The 16,106-nt window shown below is 42.8% G+C and overlaps 1 protein-coding gene across 1 annotated transcript; it reads right to left on the bottom strand.

Moving 5' to 3' along the window:
* Positions 1-12,585: 12,585 nt before the first annotated feature.
* On the bottom strand, positions 12,586-15,541 carry LOC125041796. Its single transcript, XM_047637102.1, has 2 exons — positions 14,955-15,541; positions 12,586-13,946 (listed from the first exon to the last, which is right to left on the bottom strand). Exons 1-2 carry the CDS (start codon positions 14,965-14,967, stop codon positions 13,591-13,593), a joined length of 369 nt encoding a protein of 122 aa, XP_047493058.1. The 5' UTR covers positions 14,968-15,541; the 3' UTR covers positions 12,586-13,590.
* Positions 15,542-16,106: the final 565 nt, after the last annotated feature.

The following is a 16,106-nucleotide window of genomic DNA, read 5'->3' as shown; positions in this document are numbered from 1 at the left end:
CAGTACGTGTTGGAGAATTTGAAGGGGAAGGGGCTGGAGGGTGGGATAGGGAATGAGAGGGGGAAGGTGGTGTTTTATCAGGAGGGGTATTAGGAGGTGGAGGGTCTGGGGAAGGGGATAGTTGTGATATAAGAGATTCACGTCTGTATCCAGGAGGGAGTGGAAGGGATAGAGGGGATGGCGGGAGGGTTAATGTAGGTGGAGCTGGAGTAGGGCGGATGGGCTGTGTTGGGAGGGGGAGAAGGACAGGGTGTAGGGGGATATGAGTAGGAGGAGGATGGATATCGGCAGTCACTTTGAGTGTGGAGGGAGCAGGAGTTGTGGGATTTGAAGGTGGATGAGGGGTTTTAGTGTCAGTTAGGGACTCGAGTAGATAGTTTTGAATATCTTTAAAAGTTTCTGTAATGGAGTTGGTTGGGGAGTTTTGTGAGACAAAGGTTTTCTTGTGAGGGGGGGGGGGGGGGAGAGAAGACTGGTGTCTGAAGAGTAGGGACAAAGGAAGGTGGTGATTGTGTGGTAGGGGAAGAGGGGGTGGGACGTTTAGTCTGTCTGTTGCGGGTAATGCGGGGACGGAGAGGGGAAAGTGTGGGGCTGTAGTAGAGATTGGAGTCTGGATTTAGGAGGCAAAAAAATTTGACTGAGAAAGGTGGGAGGTAGAAGAGGGGAAGTTAGATGGAGGAGGGATAGGTTTAGGGGAGGGTGGCAGAGTGAGCGACATTATTGGAGTAGGGAGTAAGAGAAAAACCTCGTCCACGTGCGTCTTGTCTGGCTTCACGTAGAGTGAGTCCAAGTCTGAATCTGAGAGTTGCTACCTCAGACTTAAATTTGTAGGTGGGGCAGCCCCTATAAGATACATTATGGGGGGCGCCACAGTTGACACATGTGCGTGATTGTGCAGAGCAGTTTGATAGAATATGGCCAGGTTGGGCACATAGCAGCCATCTGGCTGTGGAACGGCAATGTTTGGCAGGATGTCCTACACGCCAACAATTTTGGCACTGACGAGGAGGAGGTTGATATGGTCGGACAAGGAGGGATTCTCCACCGATGTATACATTAAAGGGAAGGTCATGTCTACGGAAAGTAATTTTGGCAATGTTAGTGGGGTTCTTACGGTGACCTCAGGGAGGAATGCAATAGTATTGTACTGATACCGCATCATAGTCCGTGAGACAGGCGAGTTACCATATAGATCAGTTAGATTTGATAATGCTATAGCTTGGTTTTCAGATGTTACTGTGACGAGACGGGAATGGTCGGGTCGACTACGGAAAGAGACTTTACCTACTTGTTTTCGGAGACATTGCTGGAAGAGAAGGGTGTTGTCAGAGTAAGGAGCTGTGGGAGGGATCACGAAAAATCAATCCCATTTGGCTGAGCTAAATAGAGTATTTAAATTTTTTGTAGAGATGGGGGTAGTATAAGGACGGGGGCGTGTGGAGGAGGGAGTAGTGTTGAGGGAGGTAGTGTTATGGAGAGGTGGACAATAATGCTGTAAGGTAGTAATAAGGGAGGATAGGGTAGTTGATGAAGAAGGTTGTGGGGCTGGAGGTGTTGAAGTTGAGCATGTTGGGAGAGTAGAAATGTTTCCTGGGGGTTGAGTGTTAATTAGGGTGGATACTGTACTAGTAGGCATTGAAGAGGGGGTAGTAGTTGTTGTGTTTGGAGCCGTGGTCAAAGGAGAGCCTGGGGTCAGGGAATCGGGCTATTTGATGAAGGGGCAAGCCTCATTGCCCCTAATAATGGTATAACATCTTCATTGTTGGCCATGGTAAGCCTGAAGTATGTTGGGGAGAGAAACGGTCCACCCCTCAGGGTCCCCTTGAGGGGTAAGGGCTAGACAACTAAAGCAGGTGAGTACCGTGCCCATGGCACCTTCAGGCCGTTCAGGACTGGCACAAAGTCAGCCTTTCATCCTTTCAGCACGACTCTTACACCTTAGGAAGTGGATAGTAGAAGGGGTTGGTGAAGAGACAGAAACGAAAAAGTAGGAGGGGAAAAAAGACTATGCAAAATTAGTCGAGTCGATGGCTGAGTCCCAAGGTTGGGGAGTTCCCCAGCATTGGGTCCCAGTCTCCGCCTCCTAAGCCCCCCCACGAGAACAACGGGCAAGGGATGTATATATATATATATATATATATATATATATATATATATATCAAATCATATTTACAACGCGCGAGAATATTGATGGCGTTGTGTTTAATTATGGATGATTATTCATGATGTTTTGTGTGAGGGTTTCGGGTAAATTTTGGTTAGGAAATGTAAAGTGTTGTTAATGGGTTGGGTTTTTGATAAATCAAAATAAGACATTACTTACGTTTTATACATTTCCACGAAAGTAATATAAAAAATAAAAATAAAAAACTAAATTATGTAAATCTATATACAATTCTATTATCTGAATACACTAAATGAAACTATATACATAATTCTAATACATAATTTTAATAAACTAAATATACTCAAAGAACCTGGAAAGTATATGAAATATCATAATGCATGGAGGTTAAGCCTATTGCATCAAACGTTACATCATTCTCCTAGACTAAGACTAAATCTCGTCAAACAACTACAACCGGAATAATGTACACACACACACACACACACACACACACACACACACACACACACACACACACACACACACACACACACACACACATATATATATATATATATATATATATATATATATATTGTGGAGGGTCTTTTTTTTTTGCTCCGTAATATTTTATTTAGTGTTAATGATTTTGATCGTCATTTTAATTGCTCTTTTTTAGATTAAGATTTTTATTTACGTATTCTTATTTTGTTTTTTTTCGATTTATGGATGAGCGTGACGGGGTCTTTTTAGTATATGCATTTGTATTTTGATTTTATGATTTTACCGTGTAAATGTTTTACTCATGTTTTACGTTATTGATATCGTCTTTTTAGCTTTTTGGCGATGTCAGTACTTTTTAAGAAGCTTTATTTTTCAATGATTTTAATCATTTGTCTTAGCCCGTTTACTTTTTCTTCTTTTTATCATTCTCGTTTAATTTTCTATGTGCTATGTCATTTTCACATCTTTATTATATTTATTTATGAAAAAGATGAAATGAAGGTAGTGACGTCACCAGGACGGCTAGAACACTAGAGATCTCTCTCTGAACCTGTGTTTATGTCAGCCTGAGACGTCACCAGAACAAAGGTTGTATTGAGCAGGCTTCCCGTTACTTGCCTAGGCCATTTGCTGGACGTTGTCTTTTTTATTTATTTTATCATTTTTTCAGTGTTTTTAAGTACTTTTAGACGTGTTTTGACCGAAGCCCTTCAGGATTCGGCTTTCCCTCTTTGCTTTTAACCTACAGTCCGCTTTTAAGTTTAGTAATTAACATTTGGCTTCATGTCTCTTGTTGCTGTATACGCTCCTACGGATGTATATAAACTTGAGGTGAAAGAGATGTTTTACGCCAAACTTGCATCTGTGGCAGACAGATGTCCTCGGCGAGATATTCGTATTGTGCTGGGCGACTTCAATGCGGTATCCGGCAGTGATCGAGCTGGCTACGAGATGTCTGTCGGTCCTCATGGCTCAGGAGCTGATGCTGGCAGTGAGAATAGCCTCCTTTTCCGTGACTTTGCTAGGTCCCAGAAATTGAGGATTTCTGGCTCCTGGTATCAGCGTTCTGTCCCGCATCGCTGGACTTGGTACAGCGATACAGGAAGAGTGGCCAAGGAGATCGACCACATCCTCGTTAGCACTCGATGGAGGATCCTCCAGAACTGCAGGGTATATCGAAGCGCTGAGTTCTGTGGAACTGACCATAGAATAGTGGTGGCTACTCTCCGGGTCCACTTTAGAACCCCCCGCCGCCCAAATGAACACCCTCGGGTGTTTAATTTGGACAGATTGAGGGAGGACGAGTGTACCCGGGGGTTTGCCGAGGCTATCTCTGGTCGTCTCACAGCACTCGAGGGCCAGACAGACCCTGTTCTTATGTGGGATACCTTCAAGCGTGAAACGCTTGATGCAGCTCAGGAATCCATTGGTGAACGCCCAAGAACAAGACAGAATTCCATCTCGCAGGAGACGCTGGAAGCCACAGATGCTTGTCGTGCGGCTCGACTGTCAGGGGATCGCACTTTGCACCGCTCTCTGGTGCGCAGGACTAGGTCACTGTTGAGAAGGGATAAGGAACAGTTTATCAGTAGTCTTGCAGAGGAGGTCGAAAGCCATTTCCTTGTAAATGACCTTCGTCCTGCCTACCAAGCTCTGAGAAAGCTGAACTCCAAGCCCCCCTCACAGACGGCTGCAGTCCGCTCAGCAAGTGGCCAGATAATCTCAGATCCTGATGGGGTGCGTGTGCGTTGGGCTGAGTATTTTGAGCAGTTGTATAAGGTTGATCCACCAACAGTTAACATGGATGCGGGTAATGTTGAGACTCCTCTGCCAGATCCACCCATCAGCGAGGATCCACCCTCCCTGACCGAAATCAGGGGGGCGATCTCCAAGCTGAAGAGTGGTAAAGCAGCAGGTGTCTGTGGCATCCCAGCCGAATTGTTAAAGGCTGGTGGAGAACCTATGGCAAGGGGCTTGCATGCAGTCCTGTCTGCCATCTGGCAGACTGGTACCTTTCCCCCTGACCTGCTGAGGGGTGTGGTCATCCCTCTCTGGAAGGGGAAAGGGGATCGGTGGGACTGCAGCAATCACCGAGGCATTACACTACTCAGTGTACCAGGCAAGGTACTCGCACACATCTTACTGAGACGTATCAGGGACCACCTGTTGAGGCACCAAAGACCGGAGCAATCTGGTTTCACTCCTGGTAAGTCCACAATAGACCGCATCCTGGCGCTTCGAATCATTATAGAACGCCGTCGTGAGTTCGGACGTGGGCTGCTCGCAGCCTACATCGATCTCAAGAAGGCGTTTGACACGGTGCATCGCGAATCTCTCTGGGAGATCCTGAGACTAAGAGGAATTCCAATAAGGATTATTGGACTAATAGCAAACCTGTATACAGGCACTGAAAGTGCTGTAAAGTGTGGTGGGGGCCTGTCGAGCTTCTTCCCTGTTAGTTCAGGGGTGAGGCAAGGCTGTGTTCTTGCACCAACACTTTTCAACACTTGCATGGATTGGATACTGGGTAGAGCTACTGTCCAAAGTCACTGTGGAGCAACTCTGGGCAATATCAAGGTTACAGACCTTGACTTTGCCGATGATGTTGCCGTACTCTCTGAATCTCTGGAAACCCTTGTAGCGGCTCTTGATGCATTTAGCAATGAAGCGAAGCCCCTGGGGCTAGAGGTCTCCTGGACCAAGACCAAGATCCAGGATTTTGGGGGCCTGCTAGGAGACCCTGTACAGTCGATACGTGCTTGCGGGGAAAACATCGAAGTCACAAAGAGCTTTATATACCTCGGTAGTGCATTTCACGACTCTGGGCTGTCAGACCAAGAAGTCAGTAGACGGATTGGCCTGGCAGCAGGGGTCATGAAATCTCTCGACAAGAGTATTTGGAGATGTCGGTACCTGTGCAGAAGGACCAAGTTACGTGTTTTCAAGGCCCTGATACTGCCAGTTTTACTCTATGGTAGTGAAACTTGGACACTATCTTGTGCTCTGGAGTCTCGTCTTGATGCCTTTTGTAACAGATCCTTGCGCCGGATCATGGGGTACAGTTGGCGGGACCATGTGTCCAACCAACGGCTGCACCGTGAGACCGGTACAGGACCTGTTACTTGCACAATCCGTGATCGCCAACTCAGGCTATATGGCCACTTGGCTCGACTCCCACAGGATGATCCTGCCCATCAGGTTGTCTCTGTCCGAGACAACCCTGGGTGGAGGAGGCCTGTGGGACGACCGAGAAGGTCGTGGCTTGGGCAAATCGATCAAACCTGTCGTGAGGAACTAGAGATGGGCCGGGCCCCTGCCTGGCGGCTCGCCATGAGGGATCCTCGTAGGTGGAAGCGGAGGGTGGATGCGGCTATGCGCCCCTGCCGGCGTTAGCTCCATAATGATGAATGATGATGAATTAACATTTGTAGTATTTTTTGTAAGTTAAAATACGAAATAAGAAAAAGAATTTACGTTATTAAAATAACTTAATTTTAGTATGTATTCTTTTAACATTTTTGTGCCTTGAGCAGTGTTATTATTTCAGTTTATTTTAGTTATTTTATTCGTCCTATTTGAAATGATAGGCTGGCCACAAGGACTTGTTCGTATTTTCTCCGCTCAGGGTACATGTGTGTGTGTGTATGTGTGTGTGTGTGTGTGTGTGTGTGTGTGTGTGTGTGTGTGTGTGTGTGTGTGTGTGTGTGTGCAGGAAGCCTCAACCGAGGCAAGTGGTCCTAACTTATTCCATAGCCCAGCAACATCGGTGATGACGTACACATGGTGTAGTCAAGATTAGAAACTGCTCAGTAAAGTAAAAAAGAAAGAAAAGAAAAAAGCGATTCGCCTGTAAAAATCATCAGTTAAGGGGGAAACGAGACGGCAAAGAACGAACGTAAAACGACTGCTGGCTAGGAACGGAAAAAAGGAATTCTTAAACAAACCGATCAATCGAAAAGCAAAGAACTAAAGCGTGATAAAAGATGCCAACGGCAAAAAGGGACAAAGTAAAAGTAGCTCACAAGCAAAGGTAGTAAAAAGTCAAAACTAAAAGAGAAGACAAATATAATTAACGGACAGCCAATAAAAATCATGTCAAACAAATCGGCTAAGAGGGACACGAGAAAACATATCGAGGTTACAACAGGTCACCTGACCTGAACAAAAGTTCCGAGTTCCATGGAACAGAATGAACTTACTTGCTACAACGCACGATGGTACAAAGAATTATAAAGTATAAGTGCAGTAAAACAGTGTCCCCAATTAGCCCACAAAAACTGAGAGTAAGCTATCAAACATTTAGAAAACACATGGACAGCGCTCAGATATCTGTCACTGTAATTGCAAATGTAGAGTAATACACATAAATATACACAAAAATTACTCACTACAGTGAGAACCGGTTTTATATACAAAACACGAAGGCTGGGCAAGCACCTGTACTGTTTTAAAGAACAAAAATGCTCATCTCCTACAGACAACCCAATGCTGCAAACCTTCTAGCACTGTAAGGTGTCCGTGGGAGGAGCCCTTTCGTCACACCGTCAAAGTTGCGATGCCCCGTGAAGTGGGATAAAATGCATAAGGGCCAGGATAGGGGGGGGGGGGGGCTGTTTACTATATAAAACAAACAAACAAAAAAACAAAGGTGAAACAAAAATCCCTTACAAGCCCTCATGAGAAGAATGGGGTGTCTGAGGTCGCAGTATAGGAGCTTATATAAATATTACTGCACATTAAAACTGAGCATGCCCAGCTTCTCCTAACATTGGCAAGAATAAGGCTCAGATACAACCTTTCTCGTTCCATTCCAAATCACTGTAGGATACATGGGAGTAGCACACAAACACGTTTGACTTGACACTCTTTATTGAACTAAAAAAAAGATGATTTAGTGAGAGAGAAAAGAGTCGGGGCTTCACCCAACATGCGGGGTAAAAGTTGGGGGCATAGCTGACAGGAGGCGGAAAGGAGGACAAAGGTCGGAAAGGGAGGCCCGCGCCATCTGTGGTATGCGCAACCCTGGCATGGCGGCACTCGCTTGGCGTGAGCGAGCTCGCGTGTCGGCGAGTCCGCCATACCCGGGCTACGGAGCGCACGCACGGACTTATTGCCCTTGACAACGGTGGTGCCCTAGGCTAACCACGAGACTGCAAGGTTGAAATACGGGTGAGATCGCTGCCCGCGTCGATCAGAGATTTCTCCCTGTCGGCGGCAGCACTTCTAGGGAGATGTGCTCTGGCGATCTCACCACGTTTGGATTATCAACACTAGCCATGACATCTCCTCCCCCGCTCGCGCGTTGCCACTCCTTTCGACAAAAGAGCCGCGGTCATGGCAGGGTGCAGGCGGCAGATGTCACCTGTCGGAAATCCGGAGATGAGGGTAAGGATTAGGATGAGGGACGCTTACGCTATGGAAGGATAATGAGATGGGATGCCACTAGAAAATGGAACGCCACAGGGTGGGGTTCTCAGTCCAGCCCTATTTAACACTTTAATGTCCTGCATCCTCAACATAACCTCTCAGTGGGGTGCAAAATCATCTCGTATGCAGACGATCTCGCTATCACCTCTACTGGACCATACTGCCTGAATAAAGCCCAGCGTTGTCTGGACCTTGTATCTGAGGAGTGTTGAAGGACAGGACTAAAGATCTCTGCAGCCAAATCCAAAGCCATGGCTCTGAGACATAAAGTTCAAGGCACAAGTCTGAAAATCCAGGGAGTGGACTTGGACTGGGTCTAGGACTTCCAATACCTTGGGGTAAGGATTGCCCGGACCCTCTCCTCCCAGAAGGAGGCCCAGTGCCTGGTTGACCGAACCAAAACAAGACTCTCTGCCTTGAAAGTCATGACTGGGAGACACATCATTCTATGTACATGCCGTCCAGCCCGTTGTGGAATATGCCTCAGTCGCTCTAATTGCCACAAAGAAAAAGTACAAAGACATATTGGAGACAGTCCAAAATGAAGCTGCCAGGGTCATTCTGGTGCCCCGTGGTAGACGAAGGTCATCAACCTCCTGATGGAGGCAAACCTTCTCCCCCTGGACTCACGAATTGATCTAATAGTAGCACAATTCTTGTCAAAGGTCATTCAGGTTCCCAGGAACACAAGCCTAAGACAAAAAATAGTCAGATGCCTAGAAAAAGACAACGAGCTCTTTGCAAACAACTCCTGGCTGTCTCACACAGCCAGGGTGTTGATATGCCATCAGCTCAAAGAACAGCTTCTTGCTAACTGCATGGACTCCCCCCACCCTGTCTTTATCGAAGCCCCACTGTGGGCACAAACATTGATAGAGTTCTCTTTTATGAGCCTGTCAATGAAAAAGAGCCAATACCCCACGCCTAGTCTAAAGGCAGAAGCCCAGAGGGTCATTGCAGCCATCACTCCTCCGGATAGTAGAACATACTTCACGGATGGATCGGTCGATCCCTTGAGCCACACTGCAGGCACCGGATTTGCAGCAAGGGATGCCATGCAATCCATGAGGGGAACAGACAACGCCTCCTCGCTACAGGCAGTGGCAGTTGCGATCATGGGAGCCCTAGCCCACACGTCCCTGAGGGAAGGACACGTGGTCATACATACAGACTCCAGGGCAGCTATTGACTGTCTTCAGCACAGCTCACCCAAAGACAACATCTACCTCCTGACCACAATACTTACCATAGCACTAAGAATTCTTGCTCAGGGTAGAAGAATAATCATTACCTAGTTCCCCAGCCACATTGGCATCTGAGGGAATGAGCTTGCTAACAGTCAGTCAGTTATGCCCCCAAAGCCCATGATCATACAACCAAACCGAAAAATCCTAAAGGAGAAGTGTAGTACGGCCGCCCGTACCTTCCTCCTGCAGCTTCACAGAGAGGAAACGAGATCCTCCCCCTCGGGCAGCTGGTACTCAGACACCACAGGCTATGAACCACTGGCCTTTAAGCTTTCGTGGGGTCGATCTAAAGAGGAGGCCGCTGTCGCCTAAAAAGAATTGCTGGACGGGGAGGCGGCCGACCGGACCTAAGGGTTCGCCTCTCTCCAACTTCTCTATTATGTCTTTATAAATGGGGTTTTCGAGCTTCGCACGTTAAATTTCATCCTCGGAGGGAGAGTTAAGAGGCTGGTTAGCTGCGTTAGCTAACACTGGCACGATACTTTGCGAAGCTACGAGGAACGGGGGTAGACTTATTGGCCACTATATCCGCGGTAATTGGCAAGGGTGCGCGGGAGAGAGCAGCTTTGCCGGACAGGTAAGTAAACGATCGTTACGTCGTACTCTGCTAAGATTTCTATGGCACGTGCTCGTCTACCATGTGGGTCTTTGCCGTGAAGGACGGTCGTGAGAGCGGAGTGGTCGGTGTGCACATCAATCATATATCCGAGTACCAACTCCCGAAAATGACGGAGTGCCCAGGTAATTGCTAATAGTTCGCGATCAGTAGTATGATACGACCGCACTGCAGGTTTCAGTGACCTGCTTGCAAAGGCAATGGGGCGGAGCTTACCATCTACTTTCTGGTGAAGCGTGGCACCTAACCCAACGTTAGATGTGTCTGTCGTGAGTACAAAGGGCAACTCGAAATTAGGGAAGGCTAGAACAGGGGCGTTAGCTAGTAATGCCTTCAGTCGCAGGAAGGAATCCTCTGTCTCTGTGTTCCAATTGAACGGTACGTCCTTCTTCAGGAGTGTCGTGAGGGGTTCCGCAATAGAGCCATAACCTTTGATAAACGGCCTATAAAAGCCGGAAAGACCGAGAAAGGATTTGAGGTCTTTTGGGTCTTGCGGTCGGGGGAAGTCAATCACGGCTTGTATTTTGCTTTGATTAGGCAATATACCATCGGATAATAAGGTATGGTCCAAAAAATCGAGCTTCGATCAGAAGAATTGGCACTTACTAGGGTTTATGGTGAGCCGTGCATTGGCAAGACACTCGAATACCCGACGTAATTTCTTTTCATGTACAGAGATCGACGGGGAGCATACTAAAATGTCATCCAGGTAAACCATAACCTGGTCGTTAATCATACCACTAAGTACGATTGACATTAATCTACTGAAGGTGAGGGGAGAATTACGTAACCCAAAAGGGGTTCTCAGGAATTCAAAGTGTCCCATGTGAGTGGAAAATGCGGTAAGTGGCTGACTTTCCTTGGCTACAGGCACTTGTAAGAAACCCTTAGCCAAGTCAAGAGTGGAGAAAACTCGATTTCCGGAACCAATATCATGCAACAACAGACGGAGATTCGGAATAGGGAATGGTTCTGGAATAGTTACTGCATTAAGGCGACGGTAATCCACCACAGGCCTGAATGATCCGTCCTTTTGGGGGACGAGGATCATGGGACTGGCCCAGGGTGAATTACTTGGCCTAATTAGGTTCATGTCTGGCATTCCCTGCACTTCATTTTCGAGAGCCTTTCGCTTCGAATGTGGGATCTTATAGGATGGGATGTAAATGGGTTTAGCATCAGGCTGCAGGGAAAGGGAGTGCTCGATCATGTCAGTGTTTCCTATGGGACTTTGACGGCAGTACGGTCGGATAATCATGAAATGCATTCATCAAAATATTATAGCCATCCTGAAAGGCTAATGGCTGAGATAGAATATCCTGAAGGACTTCATCATTTACTGGTGGAGGGTTATGTAACGCCACGTCAGTTTCGCTGTGTATTTACATGGGGGTTGCCGAGGCGGCTTTGCAGCATCGAAGCCTTCCCCATACAATCATCAGCTACAGAATAGCATGTCCTCCGACCGGCAACATCACCCCCAGGCTCCAACAAAACCATCTTTATCTCGCGAGTTAGGAGGATGCCCGCGCACACCACACACACACACGATTACCGCTGCCAATTTTTATTTTACCAAATAAATAATATTTTTGTTGTTTTATCTGACTTTCCTGCCCGAAGAGGACAAAGCGCCTAAACCCATTAATTTTACATTTTAAGATTTTTATATATATTGATAAAGATCACGAAGGCCCATTTTAAATTATTAAAAACTCTCAATATTTTAAGTATCTTATGGTTCGTTATCAAGTAAATTAATATTTTAAAATAGTTATTTTGATCCTATGTCCTTTTATTAATTATTTTATTACATATACCAGGATTTTAACTATGTTGAGTCTTAAGATTTTTTTTATTGATTTTAAAGAACCATAATTAGCTCCTTTTCCCGCCTACAAGGTGCCGCGAGAAGCAAGGAACAAAGGCCAGGGGCGGGATACTCAAAACAGTTTACAATGTTGTATCTCACATCGGAGCAGTTACAATGTTGTAACTCCTCCGAGGGCCATACTCGAAACAAAAATAGCCGCCATGTTATGACGTCACACATTGTAAAGTACCTTGTAAGTTACAACTGCTCGGGAGCTCTTGTAAGCGTTTCAAACCGGATATAGTGATTGTTTATATCTCGATTGCATAGTCGTCACAACTTATATAGCCTTTATTTGACTACACACTGCCGTTTTATATATTTAATACACCGGAAAATCTAGATATTCAGTGTTTTCTATGCCTTCTTTACTTAATTGTTGTGATTTAAACATATTGCAAGTGCTAACAGTGTTGACAGACGACACACCCAATGTGGAGTGGGTGGCTGCTTATTTTCATGATCGAGCTTTACAGCATGAAAGACATTATAGGAACCCCTTTGCATGTTAATGATAACCAGTTACTGCGGTACTACGGATTTCCAAGACATGACATTTTGAGGCTCTGTGAGGTGTTGGACCTATACTCAGGAAGAACTAGGTTACATACATACTACCACATCCTGGAAGTAGTGATTTTACTTCTCCATTTTTTTTTTTTTTTTTTTTTTTTGTATGAATAATTGTATACTTGAACTATTTTTATTGATGGAACTCTTATCAATGCACATTAAAATTGAATAAGTAGTAGTTTGAATATGCAAGAAGAAATAACTGTTATTCAAGATCTAGGGTAATTATAATCAAGCATTAAAAAGTAAAACTTTATTTCAGACTGTGATTATAAAAATATAAGACTGGTAAGAAAAATACCATAATGATACATCACAAAAATAATATGAAAGTATCTACACATACATACAAAGCAATACTGCTCAAAAGTACAAAATGTAAGTTACATATTTTTGTCATGGTGCTTTATGACCACAAGACAGACCACAACCAAAGTTGGGTTGCCTTAGAAGTGAAATAAACAAAAATCTATGGAAGCAAGTAATTTCAGACATATAAATATACAAATAAAGAAATATAACATTTTTAAAATACGAGTAAAGCTGTCCCTCAAAGCTTAATTACTACCGTTATGTTAACCATAAATATTAGAATAGCAATAAGTATATATTTGCTTTCTTCCTCAGCCTACAACATCAAAACCAGAAAAATAAATTAAACTTAAATACAGCTCTGTCTTAGTATCAACAAATAAAATCAATCTTAATTGACAGCACCAGAACTATTATAGTTTAACTTTATTATTGCCATGTGTAAACAACAAAAATGTGTTACTTCCTTAACCTAAAAGGAAAATATATAACCTATACAGAAACCAAACAGTGCACCTGTCAGAATTTTGAAAAAAAATTAAAATCATTTTTTTCCTAAAAAAATAATAAGATCCTGAATTCCCTCCCTATAAAAATATGATTCTTCCAAACTGGATAAAATGGTCTTAACCTATATCATAAAACCAAAATACAATTTTCACAACCTCAGTGCAAACATTAATGCGAACAAAAAATAAATAATATATAATGGATTTTTGCCTTAGTCTGTACTAAAGAAATAAAGGAACTCTGAAATAAAGACTTATTTTAGACTTAGTCTCTCAAGCAATAACTTAACATTATGACTTTGTTAAATGTACAAATGCCTATCACAAATTAATGTCAACTGTGTACTATAAATGGGTAGATTAAGACTAGAATTGAATGGGAGAAAAACTAAAATATTTCATCATTTGATAAAAATAAGAACTTATGCCTTATCTTTTATAACACCAGCAATTGTGTGTAATGCTGATGCAATGTCTTTTACTGAACTTAAAAGCTGTTTCAAGTGAATTTCTATATTTGCTTGTATCTGAAGCATGTCAGGCAAAATTCTCCTTTCTTCTGATCTGCTATGACCATGCCTGCTACCTCCATCCTGAGCGTCACTGTCTTCTAGTAAAAAGGGAGGTAATTCTGAAGAGTAAGTGTGGTCCATTGACACAATGGATATTGTCATTTCTTGCTCCTCTGGAGTGCCCTCATCCAATGTTACAACAACTTTCGAGTCTGTTATGACCTGAGATGCTATCCCAGATGGCCCAGGAGTTGGTTCTGCAACATCTAAAAAATGCAAATCTATATTTTAATTTTTATAATATACATTTCTTGAGTCTGATAAGACAACACATGTATTATACTCCTAAACCGACATATATCAGCATACAAATCATTTTATGCCTGAGTAAGCAATGTTAAATCCAATATTATAATTGTGTTATGATGTGATCTGAATTATTAAGCTGATATTTATTTATGTATGATTCGCAACTTGATGAGTCAAGTTTACTATTTTTAATTAAGTCAAAAAATAAATATCTATTAGAATACATTTATGAAGTTGATTTAAGAAATGACTATTCCTATGTATTAAAAACTAATAATAATAATGCAAAACGAATAAGATCCGACATGTAATATTGCTATTATTTACTTGATGAGTCATATTTATTTTATTTACTTCAAAAAATCCATCCATTAGACTACATCTGTGAAGGATGATCATATGGTGAAAATTGTTCTTATAATTGTAGATGTTTCAGGAAATAAGTTATTTTTTAAAACCAATAAACACTTAGAAACTAAATAATACCAAACAATTAAGATTATACATTTAATATTACCATTCTTTATGCTATATTGTTGGCGTTTGTTTAATCAAATTTCTAGATTTTTGCATATAAGGGAAATACATAGGCAATTACTAAGATATTTCTACATTCTATTTTCTTTATGACAATATGCTTTATCTCCATATTGTGTTATGCATCAGTGAGTGTACTATCATATTGTACTTGATATTACCCTTACATTACCTTGAGTAACTATGTCATGGATATTAAAAAAATATCCATGACATGATATAGATAATAAAAAAAAAAAAAAAATGTGGTACTCACTCCTACTTCAACTATTCTGTGACAAGAATATAAAGTTATTATATGACATGTACTGTTTTTCCCTTACTCTAACTATAAAGGATAAGTTTCAAGCACTTGTGACTAATTTCAACAACTCATGTTGACGGTACCTTAAGAATGTACAGAACAAAATTTACTTTTGAAATCTTACCTGTTCCTCCCATGTGTTTTTCCTCTTGTGCTGCCTTTTTTCCAAGCTGCTCTTAGGTCTGTGAACTTCCTACGCCCTGCATTCACATTCCTCGGTACGCGAGCGACAAGACTCACTTCCTTAGTCACACTCTCCTAGGCGTTATTTTTCACTTGTGCGATTATTCTGTTATCTGATTTACCCAGAACCACATTCTTCTTCGTTGTCACAGCTTCTATTAAAGCCAACATCTCTTCGTCTGAGAAATTTGGCCTTCTTTTCTTTTGAGTTGGACCTTCCATGGCGTTGTTTACCTTTGGTGTAGCACGGTGATAAAACAGCTGAGATTTGTGGCTTCTCATTGGCTGTTACGTCTACGAGGCTGACTGCTGATTGGTCAATCACCTACCGATGTGCCCTCTCTTGGCAGCCTAGGGAATTAACTTACGATGTTGACATTAGCCTTACAATGTGCTTACAACATTGTAATTTTTTTTTGAGTATGGGTCACTTACAATGTTGTAAGGAGTTCGTAAGTTACAATGTTGTAAGGCGGTTACAACGTCCTCGACCTTGTAACTTACGGGTTGTTTTGAGTATCCGGCCCCAGTTAAGTGGTCGTGGGGTAGCTTTTATATAGGTAGTAAGAGATAATTTGTGGGGTATTTGTTCGGCCAAAAGTGACCTAAGAGTGACCGGTGCTTTCTTACCTTCGTGCTTTTTTTTATGTTCTACCCAAGTTCCATTTTTACTGTTTTAATGTTCGTTTTATCTTGCTTGTACGGTTTCATTTTATGTTCCTTTTATCTAGCGTTCTATTTCACTTTTATCATTCGTTTTATTGTATCATTGTATTTTTATTGTTTCATTGTATCGTTTTATCGTTTGTTTTATTAAGTGTATTTTATGTTTCATGGTTTTTGTTGTTTCATAGTTCGTATTTTAATATTTAAGTTCATTTTTGTGCTACCATTCATTTTATCGTGTTTTATTCGTGTTTGTGTTTGTTTTATCATTTCATGTTTTACTGTCTGTTTGTCTTTTAACTTTATCTGCAATAAACCTGTTTTACGTACGTATGCTTAGTTTTATAAACGCACGACTTTAAGCAAAGATAACGGTGCAATTGCTGATGAGAACCACCAACAGCGAATGCTGATAGTTTTTCTTTGT

Source organism: Penaeus chinensis, chromosome 3 (genome assembly GCF_019202785.1).
Source record: "Penaeus chinensis breed Huanghai No. 1 chromosome 3, ASM1920278v2, whole genome shotgun sequence".
Lineage (NCBI taxonomy): Eukaryota > Metazoa > Arthropoda > Malacostraca > Decapoda > Penaeidae > Penaeus > Penaeus chinensis.
This window is presented reverse-complemented; position numbering and strand designations above follow the sequence as displayed.